This window comes from Neolamprologus multifasciatus, chromosome 5 (genome assembly GCF_963576455.1).
Source record: "Neolamprologus multifasciatus chromosome 5, fNeoMul1.2, whole genome shotgun sequence".
Taxonomy (NCBI): domain Eukaryota; kingdom Metazoa; phylum Chordata; class Actinopteri; order Cichliformes; family Cichlidae; genus Neolamprologus; species Neolamprologus multifasciatus.
The window spans coordinates 10,840,060-10,865,368 of NC_140443.1; the positions used below are offsets into that span (position 1 = coordinate 10,840,060).

A 25,309-nucleotide genomic window follows, 5' to 3' on the forward strand; every position below is an offset into this window, starting at 1 on the left:
TGCAAACTTTGCATGTGACAAATAAAGGATTGATTGATTGATTGATTGATTGATTGATTGATTGATTGATTGATTGGAAAGGTTGGCAACTGGGGAACCCTAAAAGCCTTGCAAATGTTCCTGTGTTTTTATTTTTCTAGAAGCCTACAGTGAGTTCTCTGGATTTTGTATTTGTTGTGAGCGTTTAAATGCACAGATGTGTTTTTCTAAAAGCCAATATAGCCAAAATATAATATGTGGGCTTGAGTTTAGACACCCTATTAACAGTTAAAGCAAAAAAGATGTTTATGACGAGTTTTTGATTTTATGAAATTGCCTGAATATGTGTTAGCCCTGTGACAGACTGGCAACATCCTGGACAGGTTGCCTTGCCCTAAGACAGCTCGGATAGGCTCCAGCCCGCTGCAACCCTGAACTGGATAAGTGGAAGAGAATGGATGGATGGATGGATGGATCAATCCAAGTGAACGGAGGTCTCCAAGTTCACAACTTTACGGTTAACATATCAGTGTGGGACCAAAACAGTTTGTAATTGTTTTTCTGACAGAATCCTAAAGACTCCTTTTAGTAATGTGGCCATAAGATTATGATTATGGATCAGCTGCTTCAGGTCGGGGATCGATTGTGAAGTCACACCTTTAGTGTTGCAATCTTTTTGCGTTTGGGAGGCTCAGCCTCCACAAGGACGGCTTCCTCCTCTTCCTCTTCAATGTTCGCCATGGTTAGATTTACTCCGTCTGTGCAAAGAAGAACATTTTATTAAACACACACACACACGTGCTTTTTCTGTTATATATATCTATCAACATTTTATATTTAGACATTTGGACTGTTGGGATTTTTTCTGGATTGGGATGCCTAATGCAGAATAAAATCATATTTTAGAAGATTTTATGTCAGAATGTGTTTTCTGTTAAACATACGATCCTTGTACTTGTGTAAAAGCTGTACTACATTCAGATTTAAAGAAACATAAAATACTTGTAATAATATTTTTACAAGTAAAAATAATCAGATGATGTGTTGTTGATATTTAATAATATAAAATAATACAGACTATTTAATATTTTTCGTGGGTGGAAAATGTAAAATATTGAACTAAATTTAGCAGTTTAACTGTACCGGTTTCAACTTGTTCCTCCATCTCCAGATTCTCAGCAGCCTGCAGATGGGATCAGAACATTAGGATGACTGAAAAATGTCCTAATTAGTGAGATTATTTATTTCTTATAAGCTTAAGCACATATATTTACACATGTTCAGTGTAAAGAAATTATTTAAACATGAGGTCTCTTGTTGAAAGTCTTAATTAAGCAGAATTTTATTGATTCTTAAGTTATTTTGAACTATTATTGAAGCCTCGCATGCATCCACGGCTCTGTTTGAAATTTATATCTACATTTAACCTTTTTGTCCATGAGGAAAATTAACAGGTACACAGGTAAATTAGTGTCTCACCTGCTTCTCGAGCTCCTCCAGTGAGGCGTAGTATTTCGACCACCAGTCTAACTCCTCCTTCTCAGGCACCTCCTCCTCTAGCTCCTCCTCCTTATTTCTAATTTTTTTCAGGGGTGCCTAAAGACATTAAACATATTTTTAAAATGTGGATGGTTGAAATTTGATTTGAAATATGTCTGAACCTTTCTAGTTCCTAGTTTTTAACACCCAGCGCAAAGTGAGTGGGAGATTAACACACATACATTAACCAGCTTTAAGGGGTTGATGGGAATCTTGGACTGTTTGACTGAAAGGTTGCTGAGTCCCATACTCCTCACTGACATCAGAGGGTCAATCTTCATTGAACTGTTCTTCGCTGAAAAGACACACAAAAACTTTTGGAGGATGCTGAGAACACTGTCTAGTGAAACCTTGTGGAAACAAATGATAGTACGAGTTACTCGCTTGCATTCTCAGGAAACAGCTTCAGAGAGCAACATTAGACTAATTTTGCAGGTCTTACCCTTTGGCTTGGGCTCCTCTTCCTCCTCTGGCTCCCCAGCAACCTCACGCGGGCCGTAGTCCATGAGGTTCTGAACCACATGGGACCCGACCAGTGCAAGGTGGCCAAACGCTCGATGCTCTACCACAAACACTGTGAGAGGAGGATGCAGGTACGAATCCTCCGGCAGCTCCTAATCAGACCACAGGCAGGAAGAGGAACAGGACAGGAAATGAAATGTTACATTTTTGCACCTGTTCTGAATTCGTACAATTCTGCTTTTCTTTATACCAGAATCGTTCTCTTTAGCATCCTTAACTAGTAACTCACCACATCCATGTAGTGGACCACCTCTTTGAAGTTTGGGTTAGTCTTGTAGCTTTCAATCTCCTCAGACTCCAGTTGTCGTCCTGCACACTCGATCTTCACCTGAGGGTGCTCCACCTCAAAGAGGTGCACTCGCTTCAGGTCCCGCAGACCCCAGAACAGCACCTGAACGCACACAAACAAAGACACAGATCTCGTCCTATAAGCCAAAAGTCCACATTATCCATCTGCGTCACATCAACAAACTATGTGTGTCCATGTGTGCCTGACCTCAATCCTGAAAGTCTTCAGCACAGGTCGCACTCCTTCAGGGATCAGGTAAAAATTGTGCTCTTCATCGTAGTTCAGTTCCTGCGGGTCCACGTGGCTGGGGAGAGTGGGCTGCAGGGGGAAATGTTTTTGGTATTCACTATGTTTGATCAGTTCAGACACACCACCTGTGTCTCTATGTAAAAGACGTTTCTGATTTGAAGGAAACTAAACTTAGTTGCTGCGACCATGTTTTTTTTTTTTTCCTCTTTAATTTTATTAACCAAATTCATTGAGATTTGTCATTAGATCTTCTATCAGATTAGAAACAAAAAAGACTGTTACTCCAGAATCCTCGCTTTAAATATGAACTTTACTTTTTTAAAATTGTGACTGGCTGACAGTCGTTACCTCTCCAAACCCAGAGTAGTCCAACTCGATGAGTTCAAAGGCAGCCAGCAGCTCTCCAGCAGAGACCCTCCCCATGTTAACATCAAAGAAACGGAGGCGGGGCTTTTCATACAACTGCTCCACAGTTTTAAACTCAGGCTCAGCAAAAGCTCGACCCAGAGGCTTCGGACCACCCTGCGCACACACACACACACACATTAGCTATTATGACATCACTTAATAATAAATCGACGATGTGGCAAATACTAAAACATTTCATTTAAAAAAACCTGCTCCCATAAGAGGTTGACATAGAGGCAGAACATCTTCCTCCATCTCACCCTATCCGTAGCGTCTTCCTCTCTCTACCAGCCGGTGCTATCATTTCCAACATGATAGCACGGTTCTCACTACCATCTTGTAAACCTTTCCTTTCACTCTTGCTGCTGACCTTGTGTGACAAATCACCCCTGACACTTACTCGACCCACTCCACCCTGCTTGCGCTCTCTTCATTGTTTTGGATCATTGACTCCTTTTAAAGCCATTCACCTTCACTGCCTTTACTCGATCCATCTTCACTAGGGATGGGTACCGGTGTTGTGCCAAAAAGTGATTGTCTGCCAAAAACTGATTTCCGGTATTTGCCAAAAAGCGATTGCTCATATTTAAAGTGCTATAAGTAACTTGTTGGGCTATAATATGTTAAACATATGTCAAATGGATCCCTTATGGATGACATAAAGTCATCTTGAGCCACAAACAACATTTGTGTAACAAGATATAAGCCGCAATCAGTTTTTGGCAGTGACTTTTATATAACCTTTTTTATGCAGTAAAAAAAAATCTAATTAACATTAAAAATGTATTTTGTAAGAGTAAGTTGCCCAACAGGACAGCAGAAATGGCAGCAAATATTACAATAGTTCTGTAAAAATATTTTAAGTGGGGATAAAGGACCGGATTGGTTATAATGTAAGTACAAGTTGTAAAGATACTTAAAAAACAGATAATTTTTTAATTCTTTATGTAACCCCTTTGTATCCCCTGTTCACCGAAGTCTATTTACGAACATACGTAAAGATATTACACATAAAAAATACACAGAAACAGTGGAAATCAGTTTTTGGCAGACAATCACTTTTTGGCACAACACCGGTATCCGGTGCCATGATGGCACCGGTTCTGACATAAACGGTAGTAACCAGACCGAAAAGCAGCGCACATTTCGGTGCTTCATTTCGGTGCTTTTTTTTCTGAGATGTCATACACTTTGAATTCTAGCCAATCATTTTACGTTTCCGAGTATAGTAGGCGGGCCCAGGTACGTACGTACTTTTAGAGCAGAGCTACAGATTAAAAATGCCCAAGACAAAGCGGTCAAAAGTCTGGCTGTACTTCACAGCAAAATATGCAAACTCAGCAGCCTGCAACAAGTGCTTTAAGGTGATACTGTGATACTGTCAAAGGAGGTAACACCTCAAATCCGATTAAACACCTGGCGACGCATAGCGTTTTTTTTTTAAAGCAGAAAAATGCGCCGTATTTGATAGCTTGCTGCAAGACCTCACACCGAGCGCATCTACTGCGGGTGTGATGGTGACGGATGATGATGGCAGCAGCAGCCGTTCTTCTCTGCGTGAGTAGCTTCATGATGTTCGTGTGTAATTTACGTTGAGTAGGCTAACCACGTTATTACATTAATGCATGTAAGGTGAACTAGCAAACACTGTCGTAGTTACATGCAGCTGTCTTCTTGTTTGATGGCAGATACTCCCTTCACCCTGGCCAAAAAGGCTAAAATGACCAAAGAAAAAGTGGAAAACAGTTAAACATGAGAGGTTTTTGGTCAAAGTTTGTTTTTTCCATTGTTTAAGCACTGCTTCCAGCCAAGAGTGATATCATATATGCCCTATAGCTGCAGAAAAGGCTAACATTGTTATCTTTTTACAATAAAAACAGCTGAACATGAGAGGTTTTTGGACCAATTTTGTGTTCTCCATTCTTTAAGCACCGGTTTGAGCACCGTTTAAGCACCGGCACCGTTTCAAAAGTACCGGTTTGGCACCGGTATCGGATAAAACCTAAATGATACCCATCCCTAATCTTCACCTTTCCACATATATTCTGTCTCGCTTCTACTGTCTTTCACGTTTCTTCTGCAGTGTATACCTCCACCCTAACAGGTCCTCTTCCACCTTCTTCTTCTGGAGAAATCAAATGGTATTCACTGTGCAAAAATGACAGTGAGCCACTTAGAGTCTAAATAGGGAAAATTTGTTGATTCCATTCATTAAAAAAACACTTATGAAAGCTGTGGAAACACATTTAGCTCTCACCTACTAGATTGCTAAAGGATACCTGTTATGTCTGTCCTTGTTTTAAATACTGACACAGTGTTGGATGTTCCAGTTACAGACAGCCAAAGTGTTTAGAACGTAAACCCTGTGAGCTAAACTACTATAAGTGCCTAATGTCAAACTCTTGGACAAAAGCTATCACTCTTCTGTTTATGAGACAAACAGACAAGCAGTATAAAAGTGGCTTTAAGTGAGAAGGAAGATTTGTGTCAGACAGCAGATGAGCTGGGGGGCTCCAACAAGGTGAAATATAAGAGAAATAACACTTATTTTGAACTGTTTATCATGCAAAGCTACTTTAGTACAGTCCAAGTGTAACATATGTGTTAAATACTTTTGAATTTCACCCAAAACAACTTTTTTTTAAATTAAATATGTCATTTTGCATTTCAATCTCCCACCTGTGTGATCTGAGTCTGTGTGCGTTCGTGTGTGTGTGCGCTGCGTGGTGACGTAGGCGCGTGCATGGGTGCCCCGGTCACAGCTCCTTTCAGCATGGCCGGAGGTAAGTCACTGCCACGTTGCTCTCTGCTAATTAAAGTTTGTTCAGAGCCCAAGCTGCAATGTGAATACAGCCGAACCGCCGCGTTTTTGTTTGTCATTAAGAGACTCATTCGGGATAAGTTTTGTGGAGGGCGGAGTTCGCTAATATACGCTTTTGATGAGTTTTAGCCGAGAACGCAGCTGAAATGCTAGCATGCTAAGTTAGCCTGATCGCTAGCGGCTTGTGAGCGTATTCGCTGCAGTTTTTTTTAACAGCGTGCACTCTTTTTTCCTTCGTCAGGAGAGGTGTACTGGCAGTCGCGTGACACACACAGAACAGACACTTATTTCTGTGTTGCAGGTATGGAGATGTTCTTATGTTTTGGAGATGCAGTCTTTCATTCATTGTTTTTATAAGTACAGTGTTGTATTGCCTGTTAGATGGCAGTTATTAATATAATTGTACTGAAGTATAATGTTTGAACTATAAGCACTAGAATATTGGGTCCTGGTTATTGAATTGTATTTATCTGACTGTTTAATTGTTTTTGAATTATTCTGTTTATTGCTCTTATAAGTTGTTTTTAATGATTTTTCAGTGACATATTATTTATTTTGTGCTTTTTGTTTTTGAGAGCTTAAGTTAATGTTTTAAAACAATTTGTTGTATTTGATTTATTATATTATTGTAGTGTTAATGAAGCTGCGGGCACAGCTCCTTTCAGCATAGCCGGAGGAGAGGTGTACTGGCAGTCGCGTGACACACACAGAACAGACACTTATTTGTGTGTTGCAGATGTGCAGTAAAGAGCCAAAGACCCAGTACTGTCTCCTGCCTCTTACTTTCACGCCAGAACACACGCAAAGACGGGCGTAACACATGAACGGGTTACACAAGTATATATATATGTGGAGCTGGAAATTAGTATATGAATCCGTTATAAACTTATAAACTAAAGTTCTCACTAAGTGTGAGATAATATTTCCTATTTAAAAAAAAAATGAAGTTATTTTATATTATTTTATAATAACATTTTATAATAATATAATAACGAAAAAAATAACATTACCACAGCATCATAGTCGTAGATGTTGATGATGATGAGGGGCGGATCCTGTTGGAGATCCTCTCTCGTTCCCTCTAGCAGAACTCTGTCGAACACCAAGCACTCACACCAGGCAGGAGAGAGTGTGTCTGGCAACATCTGTACATATCAAAAACAGTGTGTCACCATTTCTGTGGGCTTCAGGATGACGAACAGCAGGTGCAAAGTTTACGAGCTCTGGTAAAAGATCCCATGATAGTATGTAGGGCTGGGCTATATCATACCGTTCACGGTAATACCGGTGTAATTTTGGGCAACGATAGGAAAATGAAATATCGCGATAGAATATGGGTTAAACGCGCACGCGCAGTGCTTATGTTTACATACGCACATGGCGGCGAAGCAGAATGAGAAGAGCAAAAGCGGATCGTTGGATGAAACAGATGAACCAGAATTGGTTTGTAAAAATGCTGCAACTTCAGTGGTGGTGAACTGGTTTAGCTTTCGTCCATCAGATACACAACAAAGCACTATTTTTGGTAGAGCATGCTAGCGGGCCGTCGTTATTACTGTGTTTTTTGGAAAATACGGCACACTTAAAATCAATCCTTTGATTTTTCTGAAAATCGACAGTGCCCCTTATAATCCCGTGTGCCTTATGTATGAATTCTGGTTGTGTTTACTGACCTCGAAACAATTTTATGTCGTACACGGCACTCGAAAATCTGTCAAATGTTTTAGTACAACTTTGCTAAGCTACGAAGCCGCACCGCTTGATGGATTGTCGGAGCTTTACGGCTATCGTAGGCGGAGCCTCGCGGAGTGATACGTACTGTGCTTCAACATAATATTACCGTATTGTGTGTGTATAACCTCTTTTTAAGTTTTGTGGATATTATACATGGTTATGCTGAGGATATGTCGGTCAATTTCCACTGGAAATACCTTTTGGTTAAACTGTCAGCAAGGAATTTGCACTGTTACATTTATATATAACTTTAATGCACATAAAAAGCAGCTGCTTGTTTAAGTGAAAACACATTGATGGGATTTTTTGCACTAATAAAGTTGTGGAGTTGTAAAGTATTTTGTCTAGTGTCAATTATATCGTCAGTTATATCATTATCGCAAATTTTCAAATGTATATTGTGATAAATATTTTTGGTCATATCGCCCTGCTCTAATAGTATGTTAAAAAAGAAACAGATCAACAGATGACTTTAGTGGCAGGTAAATGTAAAGAGAGACCCAATAATGATTATCTTTTTTTGTGACCCTTAATTCTCAGTTTAGCTCATTTTAGCCTCAACGATTACTTTATTTTGCACTTGCACTTACAACTGTTAAACCTGTTGTACCTACCCTTGTGACCTGGCAGTGAGTGGTGAAGACCACCCTGGCAAAGGGGTCTGACAGGCCATCATCATCTGCAGCCATCAAGCCACGCCCCTGGTACAGGTGACATCGCAGCTGGTAGTACCTGCGGTCTGTGGAGAAAGAACAAAACCAACATGAACAAACAGCTGAAACTGTACGATCAACAAGTCAAAATAAAAGAAGCTACAAGGCTTTTATGTAGAAGTACAAATTTATCAATTTATTATAGGGAACTTTAAATGTTTGCAAACTCTACTTCTCTAATAAGATTATTTTTGTTCACCTGGATGCTAAGCTTCCACCAACACACAGACGTTTCAGCTGACTCACCTTGGCAGGACAGTCCGAGAGGAAGCTTCCTCCTTCCACTCGTATCAACAAGCCCCCTCTGCTCCTCTCCCTCTCCTATGTCCTCCCCATAAACTGGCACAAAGTCCTCAGGCAGGCAACTGATGACCTCTTTGCTGTACTTGGTAAGACCAAGCCACAGGTAGACCTCAAGTTTCACAAAGATCTCACTTGCTGGACCTCCCGGAGACTAAAAGGACAGACAGATAAATGGGATGAAATGGGAAACATCAGTGACTTTAGAGCGTGACCATGAGAGGAGGTGAATTATCTTTGTTGTTATCAGGTTACTGTTGGAAAAACAAACTTTATTCATCCGTTGTGAGAATGGACCTCTACAAAAGTTCTTTGACTTGTCATAATTATTACTGTCAAGTTATCATTGCTATTTTATTTTTTATCGCACCTATATTGTTAATATTATAAGTTTTGACAGATTTGTGTGGTTTCATTGATTTATGAATTTATTTCAAAACAAACTGCCCCTAGTGGTATTACCAGTGCTGGATTTAACTGAAGCAAATTATCATGGGTTTCACTGATGACTAGAGACTAAATGGTTACCTTCATGTAAAGAGTGCTGACTTTGCCACAGTCCCGCCCCCTCTGCTCCTCCACCAATGAGAACAGGATGGAGTAGGCCGGGATCCTGACGTAAGCTAGTCGCTTGTTTCCACTCAGTAGCCATATGAAAGCATCTGGGATGGTACTCTGGGGCTGAAGACAGCACAGCGTGGGCAGTAGATGTCAAACTTGCAACATATTGTAGATATAGCAATTTTTAACATCTTTTTGGTGACTATCAGTGACACTCTTTGAACTCTGACCTCTACAGCCAGTAGGCGGAGCTTCTTGAGGAGTCTCTTGCTCTCCATTAGCCGCTGTTTGGCAGTCCGTCTTGTAATCCTTCGCCTGGTCCTGACTGCTTGCCTGGCCAGCAGTATCTGGACAAAGTAAGACATTCAATCAGCCAGAGAGAAACAGGCAGGTAGATGGTGATGGGAAAAGGAAGGACATGAGAACAGACTCACCAAATTCTTCTTGATGAAGTTCCTTCTGCATTTATCAAGGTTGTTGGGACGCGACTGAGATCTCTTTTCAGAGAAAGCACTGAACTGTCTGCAGAGAGAAAGAAGGGGGAACATTAGAAAAGTGAAAAGACCAAAAGACAAATAAAGTTAGATCAGAACAAACTAAACTGAATCATTTCTAATACAGCTTTCAGAAGGAGGACACTGACTTGCAGGAGACCACGAGCTCCAGCAGCACCTCATCCAGTCGCTGCTTTGCTTTACTCCTCGGCCTCCTCAAAAGTTTTTCCACCTCATCGAGACCAATCTCCTAAAAGTAGAGAGAGCACGGATGGCACTGTATGCATAACTTAACATATATAATTTCATTTTTGAAATTGGAAATCCATTGAGTCTCACCAGCCTGTCTGCCATCTTGCTCAGCCAGTTAGCCTGATAGAGACGAAAGCTGTGGTCTTCAAACTGACTCCAGACAAACAAACAAGGCTTCGATTTCACTAATGGGGGATGAAGTTGGAGACACTGGAAAGACCTTAGAGGCCAAAAGACATAATGAAAGTCATGTTAGGGTCACATATAAAAAAAATCTCCTTATACAGGCAATCGAAGTATTGGAAAAGACACAGGGTTATCATCTGAAGACGTGAGATGACAGAATTACATAGTTCACATGCATCTTCTATCAACACTGTTCATTGATTAATTCAGTTAATGTGCTGCATGGGTTATAGTATTTGAAGAATGAACTCTACAATATTTATCAGAAGTGTCATCACAATGTGATTAATTTATTTCTGCAGAAAGTTGTCTAATGCAGAGCTTCTGCCCAGGGATGGACAAACAATGGGAAGACTTTTTCCAAACAGACATCATCTTGGATGTTCTTAAGTTAAAGTTAGAAAATTGTGATGAACCGTGTCCTAGTAATCTAAAGGGGGCAGAGGTTACCTGCTGTACTCGGTGGGTTGGGGCCTCATGGCAGCAGACACAGATCTGTTCTCAGGTTCAGGACTTTGAACCTCCTCTCGGTCCAGCTCGTCCTCTGAATCCAGCAGATTCCGAGTCTCCTCGCTTAGATCCTCTCTGCTGCTCCTCAGCTCTTCCCTGCTCCTTCTCAGATCTTCCTTCCTCTGCTTCTTCTTTGACTTCCTAACCTGTACTGCTTTCCCATAATTCCCTGTGAAAAACACATCAGTACCTGGAGTTCGAGGGTTCACCGTTGCAAATAAAATGTGAAATTTGAGCCCCAGGCAGCGAAAACCAGAGCGGCCACTGCAACCTGTGGTTTCTTCCTCACAACCACAGAAGGTTTGTCTAGCTATCAATTTACAAGTTTTGGCTCAATCTCTGATATCAACAATTTACTAAGAAAATAATAATCAGATAAACTATCAGTGAAGATAATATCTAACTGTTGACCCACAGTGACTAAACCAGCAGTTCCCATGTCCTGCAAACTGACCACCACATTTACCTATGGAGAGTTCAAAGGTTATTGGTTTGGTTCCTACAGATGGTTCCATCATTGTGACTTCAAACAGAGATGCAAACAGCAGAAACTCCTCCTTCTGTCCCAGGAGACCCTGAGGAGGAAAATAAGATGAAACTCTGAGGTCTGTGCTATCTTCACCTCAGGCAGGTGATACAATGTTTTAAATAACTTTACTGTCTCAGCATAATGATTATATGTCTAAGATTTTATATAACTTCTCTAAAGTGATGAGCAGAAAATTACGTTCATTTCTCTACATATGCAGAGAAGGGAAGAGCAGAAACAAAATGAGAAAAGATAAAATTTGATCTCAGTGTTGAAAACAGAACAAAAAATATGTATATATATGTATATATATTTTTTTTAAAATATTCTCAGTTATCACAGTATAATTGGTACTCACTTCTGGGAGAGGGTGGATCTCCTCGACATCCACAGTCGCAGCCTCTGGTACCTCAACACTCGCCTCCCCTGACTCATCAGGTCCACTAGCAGCCTGAGACGCTGCTGCTACAAGAAGGAAGCAAAACAAGTGGATTCCTTTATTCTGTACTTCTTTAACATTTAACCTATTTTTTTATCCTAACTATACTTTTTGTCATTGGATTCGATTATTCACAGTAAATAAAGGAAAACATATTGTGTTAAAAGATAAAACATTTTGTTTCAGCTCAGCTTTCAAAGAAGTCTGAGAATATTAGTGAAACAGTTTTGCCCCCAGAATTTCTTCTCGTTCACCAAAACTGAATTCACTTCCTTTTACTTCAAACTCATTAAGGTGCCACCGGGGGAGGTCATAAAGTCCTGATTTTTTTCTCAAGCTTCAGACTGTGCTAAATGCACTTTTTTTCAATTGTTGAATCTGTATGATGTCAAAGAAAGTAAATAACCCTTCTATGGTCATGTCAGGTGCACAGCTTTGCTGTCCCAATCACCTGCTTTCCCGATCTTTTGGTTATGAGATGGGTGAGCCAATCGGTAACAAGACGCTGGAAGGTGTATCAGTCAGAAGAGGAACTAGGGGTCTGCATCAAGACTCACACAAAGTGAGTCCAAGAACAAAAGCACAGAGCTGAAAATGACTGGAAAAGGTCCCTTCATCTCCAGTGATCTAATTTTTCTTGAAAAAAATGCACTTTGGCAGCTTAGACATTACTTTAGTTTATTTTCTCTCAGTTTCCGCAGACTGACCTTCCTTCTTATCTTTTTTACTGCTCCTTTTCTTCCTCGATCCCAGCTTACTCAGGGCTCCTTTCACCTTTAAGGGCAAATTATAGAATCACAAATGAATTGGTAACGTCATTAATGCAGAAATCAGGCCAGCAATAAAATTAAATAACATTGTATTACATGTTGTTGTTGTTGAGATCCAAAATCCTGATTAGAGCGAAACATCATATAGAAAATACTGCTGATAAACTGGAGTGTTTGCTAATTGTTTTGACTGTTACTGAAGTTTCAGCTGTTCAGGTACCTTTCCCAAGGCAGCAGAGCCTGTGTCTGCAGCGATGGCTGAGGAGGAAGAATAGACCTCCATAGAGAGAGCGAGGAGGATTCGGCCACGGTAGAAGAGTCCTTCACCCAGACCCTCATTCAAAGCCTGAAGAAGTGAGCAAAAGATATATCAGTATACATATTGTCATTGTTACATTTTCCCCCTCCACATTCCCTGTGGAAAGTAATACCAAACACCCACCCAGAACACATGGTAGGACACCAGTCCATAAAAAAAACGAGTATTCGCATAGGTTTACTACTGCTGAAGCCGTGACCTGCATGCTATAGTTCACATGTACACATAAAACACACAAATGTTAATGTGATAGGGCTGCTAGGTGGGCAAGTTTTGAAGTCTTAAACAATGTAGGTATGTTAGCACTGGATTTGTCCCTAAACCCTCAGAGATTGTATTTTATTATTTGTAATTGAATTAACTGAGGTTGCCAAACCACAGGGACACATTGGGCGGGTTTTTAGATTCCCAATATAGTAATATTCTTCTCCTTCTAAGTAGCATTGTGAAAGCAGTGATGTTTTTATGTTACAAATTAGCGTGAAGTCCTCTAGTTACGATTATTTTAATCCTGCAAAGGCTACATATTATTCCTGCGGATGACTCCACAAGATGCTTGGAAGTTTTTTAAAAATTGAAATTTAGAGATGAGATTTATCTGCTTTCATCCCTCAGGGGTAGGTAAGAAAACTAACTTCAGCCTTTTTTCTGTATGTTGTGTATAAAACTGCAACCAGCAGCTGATTAGGTTACATTAGCTTAGCATACAAACTGTCAGTAGTTGAAAGTAGCCAATATTATTCTGTCTAAGGACAACACAATTGTAAGTTCTGGGGGGACTTTGGATGGTAGAGGAGATTTTTTTTTATATATTTATACTGCCTTTCTTAATGCTGGTTTGCTGGGTGTATATTACCTGGTGGACATCTCCAAGGGTGGAGTTCTGAGGAGATCCATAAAGGTTAACCCAGCTTGGGCCAAAGGTGGGGTTAAATCCTGCAGACAAAGGAGGGACAGAAATTCTGCTGTTTCAATTAATAGTATAATACATTTTAGCATAATACATTTTTCAAAATAACATTTTTCAAATAATGTCGGTATGACAAACATGTAACGTTGGCTGTATTTAAAAGGGACAAAAAAAACATTTTGTCAATACTTATTGCTTTGCTTAAAACTTTTCAGTTTACCAATAATACAATTTTTAATCATTGATCACAGCTTCCTTGAAGCTTTGTTTCATACCACAAGTGAGCAGGAAGTGTTGAAGTGATAAATACTCGGTTATCTTTGCAGATTAAGATTTGATTTTTAAGTTTTTCATCATTTTTTATAGAATTAAGGAAAAACCCATTATGCATTGTTTTATTAAGATAGTGTAAATCTGGGGTCACACCATTCCTGGTGGGGTCAGAGATCTGCTGCAAGTCAAGAAAGTGAGTTGCCAAAGCGATGTCACCCATCTTAGAGTCATCGAGAATCTGAACTTTGATTCGCTGAGCCAGAGGAGGAAACTGTTCAATGAAGGAGATCTCCTCGTTCCAAACTGGGCAGTTGGTGGCAGTGGCGACAGATGTTTCCCCCTGAAAGCAGACACACAAAAAGATTATGAAATGTGGCAACTCCAAACATTGTTATCAAAAACAAAACAACTTAAAAACATGTATTCTGCTTTCCGTTATTTTCTGTGATATATGATACATGGCCAACAATTCAGATAGTGATGTCAGTGTATGTACAAGTAAACCCTTCAAGCTGAAAGGAGGCCTTAGACTGCTGTAAACATTCAATATCAGACAGTTCTTTCTACTCCTGGTTCTGTATTTATTCAGTCAGAAGGAACATCCCTAATGTGGTCAAGATTAGGCTGTCAGTATGAAAGCCCAACCTGCAGGCTGTCCAGACCTTCTGTTTGTGGAGGTGAACTAATTAGAAAAAAGTTGGGTTGAAGGGGGAGGAGCTAAGCAAGCCCAGTAAAATATAGGTAAGGATGATTTTAATCTCTGAAGCTACTCTAGCAAAACTAAACAGAGTTGAAAATGAGCACAAAAGATTTACTGCAATTCTAGAACTGACCTATGAATATTATAAAGCTGTGAACATCCTGTTTGTGTTTTTCTTGCAGATGTGACAATAGAAGAAACCAAAGTTTGGTACACAAGTTGAAATGCAGGAAAATTTGTTTCAGCAATGCTTCTGAACCAGCACTCAGACCACAAACAACATTTGTACATATATCTGAGTACCTGTTGGCCAGCGAAGGTCACCTTCACATAGGGGTCAATGAATACAGTCCTGTCAGTGACAGACACAAAACCCATTAGCCCCGCCTCCATGGTGGGCAAACCCTCTGCCCTGTAGATCCGGACACGGAACCGAGCCCAGGGGCGCTCAGAAGGCATACCACGAGGAAGCAGCAAGTTCCTGCAGGAAAAACACAATATCACAACCTACTGATGATGTGTGCTGTATGTTTTTATCAATCTCAGATTTAATAGTTCACAACGAGATTTGCGTTTTTGTTTTGCTGAGATTTGATGCGTCCACAAGTTTAGTGGTTGAACTCATGACAAAAGTTAGCAAACTGGAACCTTTAGAATAAAGAGCAAAATTACTAGCAAGACAGACGACCCCATCTCATAACGTCATCTAAACACAGTGAATCCTGAAGTTTAGAAAGAAATAACGTGGTTTGATCCCTTCTGTATGTTCAGATATCCTTGGGCAACATACTGAAACACATTATTTTACAGGGAGTTCACCAGGGCTCAATCCTAGAACCTCTTTTATTTCATACTGTTACGATATAAATTTATATTCTTAATGCTTTTCTGATTATATTGTCTTTTGTACTTTGTAATAGAGGCATAAGAAACTAGGTCAGAGGGTGACAGGTTGCCTTGGCAACAGAGACTTCAGTAAGGGGAAGTAAAGAAAGGGGAAGTTTAGTGCAGAGACATATTAATAAATCACAGGAAACCAGACAGAAAAAGCGGAACTAGTAACACAGAAGGAGTTGTTTATATCGAAACTATGTTTGTGTGACGTGCAGCAGAACTATATAAGCATGCTGGCTTCTAATGCTTTCAGACCTGAGCTTGTGTGTTTGTGTGTTCAGGTCTCCATTTCCGGAAATGTAAAATAAAGATCATGTTTTGAGCTTGACCACTCTGAGTCCAGTCTTTCTCTGTCGCCAAAAGAATTCAAAAGAACGGAATTTAATAATACTTAAGTGCTTCCATTAGGTAAATTATCCAGAACAATAAGAGGTGGTGTTGATTTATTTGTGCCCACACTTGATTTTAGGGGTCTGCTAGGACTGAGGTGGCCTTGTTAAGTCATAATCTCTGCATTCACGACTGCGTTATTTTGTTAAACAAGGAAGCTATTGTATTTTTCATACTCAAATTAGGGGGTGTATAATTTTGTTTTAAACATGATGTCAACAAATGTGGAAATAATTCCATTTAGGGAAAAACGGGCTTTAGACTGCTCTAAACACTCAGTTTCAGGCAGTTTTTAGCTCAGTTGGCCCAAGGACTGCTATACCATGGCAAGCTAAAATTCAAAAAAATCACTGCTCCTCCTGCAGCACTGCTCAGAATTACTCAAACACAGAATGACTTGAGGTCCTCATTGCCACATTTTTCATTTTATCATTGAATTGTGATGGATCAAGAGCTAGAAGAGCGAGATGACTTGTCGGTTCCTTGTCTTGACTCGACATGATGCCAGAGAAAGCAGCAGAGTGCAGCCAATACAATCATTTCCTCTGAATACAGAAGCCCAACTTGCTGTTCAAACCGTTTCTTATGAGGGGCAACAATAAGGCGATGTATAAAGGGAGGTTGAGTGTGAAGGGAACTAAAACTGCTTGTTTCAGACAAAAACAAATTGCTGCATAATAATAAAAGTATCAGACTAGAAATGACAGGTTCTCTTTACATCTTCTGTTTTTTATGTTATTGGTAATGATTATTATTGATTGAATTAGAACTGACTTTTCAATGTCTTCGGTGGCTCCAGACGAGGAGGACGGTGGCAGACTGGGCATGCTCAGAGTATCCCCCTTCATTAGCACATTGAGGCTGGCCTTGACATAACCTTTGATCCCTGACCTTGTATCCGCAGGATCAGTGAGAGGAGCCCACTTCTGGTAGAAGCGGTGGTCTGGAGCGGCAGAGAGAAAAGAGGTCAGTGAGTACTGCAGTAGTCAGATCAGAGTACCACACTGTGAAAAGTACTTATACCCGGCTGGTTGTACACGGTAGATATGTCAATCTTGAAGGTTCCAATGTGGGTCAATAGGAAGGCCAAAGTCCGCCTGTGGAACACCTGAGAGGAAGAAACATCACAGGTGTTCACTTAGGCCATACCCACAAGTATGTCACCATGGCAACATTATTAGAGACAATTGGAAAATTAATAGAGCTGACCTTTATCTCTATGACTTTATCAAGGAAAGTCTGTGGAGCCTCCTGAAAGTCAAACTGGAAGTTCTGAAAGAACAGAAAAAAAAGTGTGATGGACTCTACTGCAGTCTACTGTGTTCTGCTCTTATCTCCACTCCACTGTACCTCGTTGTAGAACGGACAGTTGGTGGATTTCTGAGTTGCAGTGTGTCTTTTCTGGTTTCCTACGCTGATGAAAACTGCTGGGTTGATGTTCACTCCAACCAGCTTCTGGGCCTCGAGGATGTTCACATTTACCTGTACACACACACACACACACACACACAATTCACATTTATGGTCTTTATAGTGTGTAATGATAGAGGACTGAGTGATATCCAGGTCTGTCTGTTGACTTTATCTAAAGCACATGTTGGTGTTAAACATAAGGCACAGGGGCGAGAACTGGCCTGACAAAAAGACTCAAATCTGGCCCACTGCAGTGTTTTGGACAATGTGAAGGAGGGCACAGATTTTGGACTTTTAACTGTTTCACAGGTTTTACAGGTTCTCCCACTGATAAAGACTGAATATTTTCTATGTATGATTGATTAATTATGAAATACTCTGACAGATTTCTTTCACTGACTACAGCAGCATTTCTCTATCCTGTAGACAAACTTTATCTTTTAATTAATGGCTACCTGGGACAAGATTCCTAATACTTTCCCAGCAAATGTAAGGAGGAAAAATTACTTAATTGGGGTTGTCAAATCTTAGTTTATGGGCTATGTGCATCCCATTTTGATGGCAAGGTAGCCAGATGAGTAAGACCTTTACATAAAAACTGTAAGAAATGTGTTTTTGTTTCATGGTATGTAAAGAAGTAAACCAAAACAGATAATAAAAAATATTAACTCCATTATAAAACTCCAATATTCTAAAATACACTCAAAAGTTCTTCTCCTACAGGTTTCTCTCTTTGCAAAGCCAGGCAGTTGGCTGGATTGGACCCATCTTGAGAAAAGGTTGTGGTCTGCGTGCGCATGTTTGGCATCTCTGACCTGAACCTGTCCTGTAAACACCAGCCTCAGAAATAAATAGCTGAATGAACTCACCTGGAAGCTCTGGACTCTGGGCATCGCTCCAACAGAACTTTTAGACAGCGGCCTGCAGCGACTGCGCGCACACACGCACGCACGCACGCACGCACGCACAAACACACACACACACACACACACATAAAACAGCAGACAGTAATCATTTCAACTTCACTCAGATAAGCTACAGGTAGTATAACATAGAGAAGGTAACCTGATTTACCTCAGCAGAGAAGTAAAGATGATGTTCGAAGCCTCCATGTCCATCACGTCATCATCGTAATCATCGTAATCATCATCCTCATCTTCCTCATCCCTCGGAAGCAGATTCTGCCCCAGGCGCCGAGCCTCTCTGTCCAACTGATCAAGGCGGCCGATTGTCCGCTGCCTGATGGGAAAATATGAGACACAGTGACAAACTCAACCACGATTTACAGGAATGTTATTCCAGCAGTGCACGGGCTTGGACTAGAGTGAGACACCGTGAATGGTCAGAGAGGCTTGCCACACTTTTGTGAATAATAATAATAACAAAAAACACGGACTTACAAAGTGTTTCCTAGTTTGAATAAAAGCCACATATCAAAGATAAGCATGCAGACACATAGGGTCACACATTCATTCTAACATACACACTTCTATACACATGAAAAGGAGTGAAAGTGTGACTCAAAATAATGAAGGAAAGATGAAGGGAAAGCATGAGGAAGATGTTATCATAGACCTATGGCCTCCACAGAGGGAGGGGTCGAGGTGGATGGAAGCAGAGATTAATTAATCATCAAGCCTGAGATGATTTTCTTGTTTCTTCTTTTTCTTTGTTTTGTATTTGTGGTATCTTTGGGCTTTTTTTTGTTTGTTTGTTTGAATATATCAGTGACTCTTTAAATATTTATTTTCTTTTGTTTTATTTTTAATATGCTATTATGCATGTGAAGCCCATTAAAGCTTTATGCATGATACATCGGGCTATAAAAATAAATAAACTGACATTACTGTAGACTGACTGCTTGATAAAAAGCTTGAATGATTAATGAATCGGAGACTCCTGTGAAGAAGAGTTTCACTCTATGTACAGAGCAGCTTTGGTGTCAGCTCACTTTAAAGATTGTGTAAGTGATGTTAATTCTCACCCTTCAATGTCATCAGCTCCTTCATTTCTGATGACCAGAGTTGATCTGAAGAACAAAAGAACAAAACTAGTCAAGCTAAAAGCATCTTGCAGTGGCCGCTTTCATAAAACAGGTCTTTAATGCAGATGAGATTTAAAAAAAAGATTTTTCTGTCCAGCATATATTACTTACTCATCCTTTTCTTCATCTATGCTCAGAAAGTCCCGTCCATCCCAGGTTCCTGCGGTTCCTTCAAGTGGATGAAACCGAATTTCCAGCTCTATGTAGATCTACAGAAAGAAGGAGATGTAACCAGAGGTGAGTGTTTGCATTTAAAATCCAGACTTTCATACAGCACGGTGTGTGATTGTGCGTCCTCACATCAGTCAGGCTGTAGCTGGCATCGGTGAGCGGTTCCCGTACTACCAACCTCCCAGAAGTCACGACATGCTGGAGGCTGATGATCAGCTTCCCAAGTAGTCTACAAAAACAAGCTTTCAGTATAACTTACACAACAGCATTTGATATTTACGCTTAAAAATACAATTTAGTCAATACAGAGAAAGTAAAAATGTATAAACATGTCAAAACTGAATTTCTTTTTCTTTCTACTCTAATATCACAGGTACTTTTCATTACTTCATTTTCATTTTTCTCACATCTTATTCATGGAGCAACTGCAGGGCTGAATAACAATAATTAGCAAATCTGTGTCTGTGCACAGATCATGGACGGAAGGATGCTAATCAGGCTTGCTAGGGTTAGCACTCCACCCTCTCATCCAAATATGATCATTTCTGTGTATATAATCTATGTTATTAGGTCCTCCCAGCAGAGACATGTGAGTGTTCATCATAATAACTGAAAGCACCCCATAAACTCACCAAGGACTTACCTTTTACTATTAATTATCATTATTAGTTACTATTTCATTATGACAAATTGATAATAAGATGTGATGATGAAGTTTTTGTTAATCTGTTGGATGAGTGTGTGTGTGTGTGTGTGTGTGTGTGTGTGTGTGTATGTGTGTGTGTGTGTGTGTGTGTGTGTGTGTGTGTTACCTGTTAGAGAAGAATTTACTGCAGTTGTAAACGCTGACGGTCAAAACTTCAGTACTGATCTCTTTACCGTAGTGAGGCCATCGGAAATGCTGCAAGTACACACACACACACACACACACACACACACACACACACACACACAGTTTTGAATGTATTTAATGAATTCTTCACTGAATTCAGATGACTGAGCTTCGTTCAGAGGTTTACAAACATGGTAATTATGCTTCCATACACTATAAAACACACTATAGATCCTCTGACATCTAAACACAACGACAACAAGTAGATTTGTTTTGAGATTATGTCTATCATTCTGCTGGTAGAAATCTACACGAAAAAACATTTTTGAACAAAAAATTGAACGAGTCTTTGGCCAGAGCTGCAGTCATTTGTACAATTCCTTCTTTAAAAAAAAACTGGACTCAAAACAAAAACCATTAATGGTCTTAAAACACACTCTAAGATTTAAGATCCCCAACACAAAACAATCAAGAACGGGAGTTTTCCACAGTTTTACACTTATACTGACCTGATTTCATTTAAAACATTATGCATTAATAACAGTCTTTCAGTGCCTTGACTAAGGACATTTTTGGAGGCAGTGATTGAACCAAAAAACCCAGTAAGTCTGAGTAAAAAAAAAATGGAAACAAGAAGGGAAAAAAATTACACTTTGAGTCAAAAATCTGGGTTAAGTGATTTTTTTACAGTTTAGAAAATATTTTTTGGAATTTATTTTAATAGAAGTCACTCAGAATTTCAAAAAATAATATTTATCCCAAAGAAAAGAAAGCTGTACTTCATTTTATTGTGAAAATAAATAATACATCCATAAAACCATAACTGTAGCCTACTGGGGTGGGAATAGTTCAGGAGTTGGGATGGATTGGGGGTGTATTTTTATGTACCAGAATATATTTGAAAATTCAATAAAGAGATGTGAAAAAGTAAGGAAAAACAAAATAAAACCACACTATCTTTGTGCCAAATCATCTTCATATTCTTGGTTTACACATTTGTTGTGTAAAACTTTGTATCAGCTACTGTGCAATGCCTCCGGTGCCTACATATTCAGACACACTTCTTGTATCTGAAGCATAGATAAAAGCAAAATATGGTTCTATGATGCAGTTTGACAATTACGTCATGATTTTTAATTAACATGCTGGGATTCTCAGATAAAAGTCATAAAGAAACAAATCTGTCAGGATTCATCACTCATCATGATTCACAGTTATTTAGCTTCATTTATTTGTCAAAGTTCAGTTTTTATTTCAAATGTTAATATTTCTGTTTTCTCAGCATGACATCTTGTAATTGTTGTACTAAAAGAATTTGAGCCTTAAACAAATAGAAAAATCTAGATCCAGGAAAGAACTTTGGACATTTTCCACTTCAGCTGTTAATCACGGTGTGGCAGACACACACAGATACACTCACCTGGTCACACCTGAAGAACAAACAGATGTCTGACTCAGAAGCAAAGAAATATATACTCAGATACTCATGATCACGTCACAAGAGTTTCCTGTGTTACTTTATCAACAAACAGGAGGTTATGTAATGAGACTGAGGCTTTTACTCGGCTTTCTTTTTTCATCTTTGAAATAGTGTTTCTTTTTCTTTTAATGTATTTATTGGCGGAAAGGCCTTTCAAAGTACTTCCAAAATCAATCACAGAAGAAACAATAAGAGAGTAAAAGAAAAAACTAATAAGTCAATAGATACAGAATCAAGAAGGTGGGAGAACATGGATGGGGGACACTATCTGGAGACGGGGATTATAATGACCTAAAATGTGTCAGGAAGGCTTTCCACATGTGAGAAGTTGTGGGTTTGCCTCAGAGAGAATGGTTGATCGTATCAAGTTTAAGAAAAGACATTGTATCACAGAGCCACTGCACATGGGAGGGAGCATTGCTGATGGAGTAGGAATAGGTGTCACATTGCCAATAATGAGGTGAGATCTCCATCTAACTGGTGGAGAATCGTTTTCACTCCACTGGGACACCAAAGATGGCAATACGCGTGAGTGTGTCAAGTTTAAAGAGAGTATTTTTGACACCGTGTCACAGCAATGCTGCCAAAATCTCTGCTGCCCAGAAATGTTGCCAGGTGCTTCATTAGGTACCATAAACTTGTATTCTGACATTTGGCAGAGATGTATCATCTTAGATATATCTCTTTTGGAAGAATGTTGAAAGCTCTCTTTTCTTTAAAGCAAGTCAGAACTGCAGCCAATTATTCATTATTTATAATACGACTTTACATTCTTGTACTTTTATAAATGTAGTAATATTTTTCTTGTTAAACTAAAGTGTGCTCATGTTGGATGTAAAAGCCCAATTAGGGGCATTAGTTGGAAATGAACAGCTCTCTATGCAGCACATGAGTGTCATGCTCTGTCCTGGAAACATGTTAAACTGAAGTGTGTGCATTAAAACAAATATTTAAATTAAAAATAAAATAGAAGAATGCATAATATAAAAAATAATAAACATCCACTCTCTTCTGCTTATCCCTCTCAGGGTCACGGGGGTGCTGAAGCCTGTCCCAGCTATCTAAGGGCGAGAGGCAGGGTACACCCTAGATAGGTTGCCAGTCTGTCACAGGGCTAACGCATCGAGACAATCATTCGCGCTCACATTCACTCCCGCATTCAAACCTATGGGATATTTAGTGTTTCCAATTAACCACTAACTGCATGTCTTTGGACTGTGGGAATATCCGGGGAGAAACTGGGCAAACAGCAAACTCTGCAAAGAAAGACCCTGGCCTGGTGGTGGAATTGAACTTAGAAACTCCTTGCTGTGAGGCAACAGTGCTAACCACTGTGCTGCCCAATTAATAAATAAATATGATTAAAATATTATAAGTAGCTCACCTCATGGGTGAATCTGTGCTTAAATGTCATCACCATCCTATCCTAATGCTCCAATCAAAATACTTTTAATACTTAAGACCCCGTAAATATTTCTGGTTTTGGCATTAATTTCTGATTAGCCCGTGGTCATGGTTCCCATTTAAGAACTTCGGTCAGATAGCTTTTCTTGTAGCCTTCTGTGCTCTAAAAACACAAGTAACTAGAAAAAGGTGCCCGTTGCTATCTTCATACTCAGGATGTATAATTGATGGTGTTTGCTTTCTTTTTCAAGTACAGTTTCTGCCTCTGTGCACTGAAATATTCTTGTCTTCCTTCTATGTCATTAAATAATTCATAGACTAGTAAAGAATCTCTGCACGAGTTTCTCGGTTTGGTAGTTTGTCAGCTTTGTTGAATCTCCTCATGTCTTATGACATTTTGTTCACACAATAATGTCATTTTGTTAAACCTTTTTCTTTTGTGTGAACTCACTATAAAAGTCGCCTTAAAGCTTATCGGAAGGAATCCTGTCACAGTTACAACTCTAAATGCAGCTCGATAAAATGCCACACATACATGTCATACAGTTAAAATGTTGGACTTTTTGGTTTTGGTCATAAATGACAACTTTAGATAAATTCAAACTATGACCTGATAATAAAGATTATAAAGGACTGTGAATGGTAGTTACATCCCTGAGAATGAATCAGAATTAACTGAACAATACAGCCTCTCTGCATGATGTCTGTACCAAATGTCACAAGATTACAAGCAGAATTTGTTGATGTCCAGTGTTGTAGTTCAGTCTGGGATTGGATGGGCTGTTATGTCTATCAAAACCTTCATGTTGAGTTGTTGTTTAAATATTTTAGACCTGATCAGTTTGGTGGACCAACCAGCTAACAGACCGTGAGCCATGCCAGGAGGATGGATTCATCTATCACATCTGTCTTAAGAAAAAAATATATTCTTCATTGAACTTTCCTTCTCTCAATTTTAGTGCCATGTCCAGTGGGTGCATTTATACATTTCTGTTAAAATAACAGTTTTACATATTTTGTGTGGTTTTGTGTGTGTGTATGTAAAAGAAATTAAAGGCTACTGACCAACTGTAAAACTGTGATTCATCCTAAAACATATTTTTATGGTCCTGATTTATTTAAATTAAATATTATGCGGCAGATTAAAGTACATTCACAGTAATTGAATGCATTTTATGGCACAAGGCACAAGCCAGATAATGTCGTTCTCCTCCGCCCACAGCTGGCAGAGTAACAATATTCAGTTTTTAAACATAACCTCCCCCTTTACTCTGAGCATGTTCCACAAAGCACTGTACGAATTAAGCAAAATTTTGTGTATGCACTGAATGTTTCTGTTTTTATGCCCAAATAAGCTTGTTCTACATAACTGCCTTTAGTTTTGCACTTATAATGCATGCTCACTGTTTGTAAACTGTTCTGCACAAGCTCATTCTCAGCTTTTAGTTTCTATATTTTTTCGGAAAGATGATCAGAGAGCAATATTGTCTTTGTTTTCTATCCCATTTACATCTACATATAACCACATGTACAAATCACAGCTCTGTAAAGGCCAATGAACCTATTTCAGTATCGCCAAACGTGACACTTGTGAAGTTGCCTACATTAAAATAAATAAAAATTGCGTGATTGAACAAATATAGAAGTCTGTGTCATTTTAGGAGTGAAAAATCTCAAGTGGCTTGCTTCTAAAGACTGTCCCCTGTGAAACTTTATGTTCAAAATAGAGCTCTGCTATGACCGAACCTAATTTTTAGCCCTGCTGATGGCATTTAGAGATCCTATCTAAAGATATTTTCTATCCATAAAAGGATGCACAGTGTTTCATATTTGCAGAAAACAGCATGCTGGTCCAGAAAACAACACAGCATGAGATCACTTTAAAAAGGAAAATGGAGAAGCTGATTTTGTAACTGTCTCAACATGTTATGGGACTGAGTATAAAAAGCGTGCAGACACGTATCCTATGTCACGTCAGTGATCATTTTAAACTTTTCTCATGTTGTTAAAAAGAAAACCGTTACATGTTTTGTGTTCACATGAAAGTAAGGTTTAGTGTGTCATTCATCAAGACTACATGGCATGAAATGACGTATGAAAAGCCAAAAATGAGTAGTGATAACCCTACAAAAGGATTTGTCACTTGCAACCACACAAATAAATATTTGGGAGAAACATAATAAC

The 25,309-nt window shown here is 39.3% G+C and overlaps 1 protein-coding gene and 2 long non-coding RNA genes across 3 annotated transcripts in view; 1 reads left to right on the forward strand and 2 right to left on the reverse strand.

Moving 5' to 3' along the window:
- The window catches only part of fer1l4 (fer-1 like family member 4), a 49,132-nt gene that overhangs the window by 10,107 nt on the left and 13,716 nt on the right, over positions 1-25,309 (reverse strand). Inside the window, exons 3-36 of the mRNA XM_085159269.1 lie at positions 20,222-20,310; positions 19,539-19,638; positions 19,350-19,447; positions 19,179-19,223; positions 18,269-18,433; positions 18,064-18,124; positions 17,132-17,263; positions 16,991-17,053; positions 16,805-16,889; positions 16,556-16,724; positions 14,801-14,978; positions 13,951-14,137; positions 13,471-13,550; positions 12,516-12,641; positions 12,233-12,299; positions 11,445-11,551; positions 11,024-11,132; positions 10,498-10,726; positions 9,949-10,081; positions 9,759-9,859; positions 9,550-9,637; positions 9,346-9,462; positions 9,083-9,235; positions 8,501-8,708; positions 8,156-8,280; positions 6,818-6,952; positions 2,927-3,100; positions 2,537-2,647; positions 2,270-2,431; positions 1,961-2,132; positions 1,701-1,813; positions 1,459-1,575; positions 1,123-1,162; positions 637-737 (exon numbers count right to left, since the gene is read on the reverse strand). Of these exons, the coding sequence (XP_085015395.1) occupies positions 637-737; positions 1,123-1,162; positions 1,459-1,575; positions 1,701-1,813; positions 1,961-2,132; positions 2,270-2,431; positions 2,537-2,647; positions 2,927-3,100; positions 6,818-6,952; positions 8,156-8,280; positions 8,501-8,708; positions 9,083-9,235; positions 9,346-9,462; positions 9,550-9,637; positions 9,759-9,859; positions 9,949-10,081; positions 10,498-10,726; positions 11,024-11,132; positions 11,445-11,551; positions 12,233-12,299; positions 12,516-12,641; positions 13,471-13,550; positions 13,951-14,137; positions 14,801-14,978; positions 16,556-16,724; positions 16,805-16,889; positions 16,991-17,053; positions 17,132-17,263; positions 18,064-18,124; positions 18,269-18,433; positions 19,179-19,223; positions 19,350-19,447; positions 19,539-19,638; positions 20,222-20,310 (4,140 nt within the window). The remainder of the gene's footprint in view (positions 1-636; positions 738-1,122; positions 1,163-1,458; positions 1,576-1,700; positions 1,814-1,960; positions 2,133-2,269; positions 2,432-2,536; positions 2,648-2,926; positions 3,101-6,817; positions 6,953-8,155; positions 8,281-8,500; positions 8,709-9,082; positions 9,236-9,345; positions 9,463-9,549; positions 9,638-9,758; positions 9,860-9,948; positions 10,082-10,497; positions 10,727-11,023; positions 11,133-11,444; positions 11,552-12,232; positions 12,300-12,515; positions 12,642-13,470; positions 13,551-13,950; positions 14,138-14,800; positions 14,979-16,555; positions 16,725-16,804; positions 16,890-16,990; positions 17,054-17,131; positions 17,264-18,063; positions 18,125-18,268; positions 18,434-19,178; positions 19,224-19,349; positions 19,448-19,538; positions 19,639-20,221; positions 20,311-25,309) is intronic.
- Positions 4,065-7,761, forward strand: LOC146518098 (uncharacterized). Its single transcript, XR_014874063.1, has 2 exons — positions 4,065-6,108; positions 6,544-7,761. It is a non-coding gene; the product is annotated as an uncharacterized LOC146518098 (long non-coding RNA).
- On the reverse strand, positions 7,364-8,149 carry LOC146518099 (uncharacterized). Its single transcript, XR_014874062.1, has 2 exons — positions 7,801-8,149; positions 7,364-7,583 (listed from the first exon to the last, which is right to left on the reverse strand). It is a non-coding gene; the product is annotated as an uncharacterized LOC146518099 (long non-coding RNA).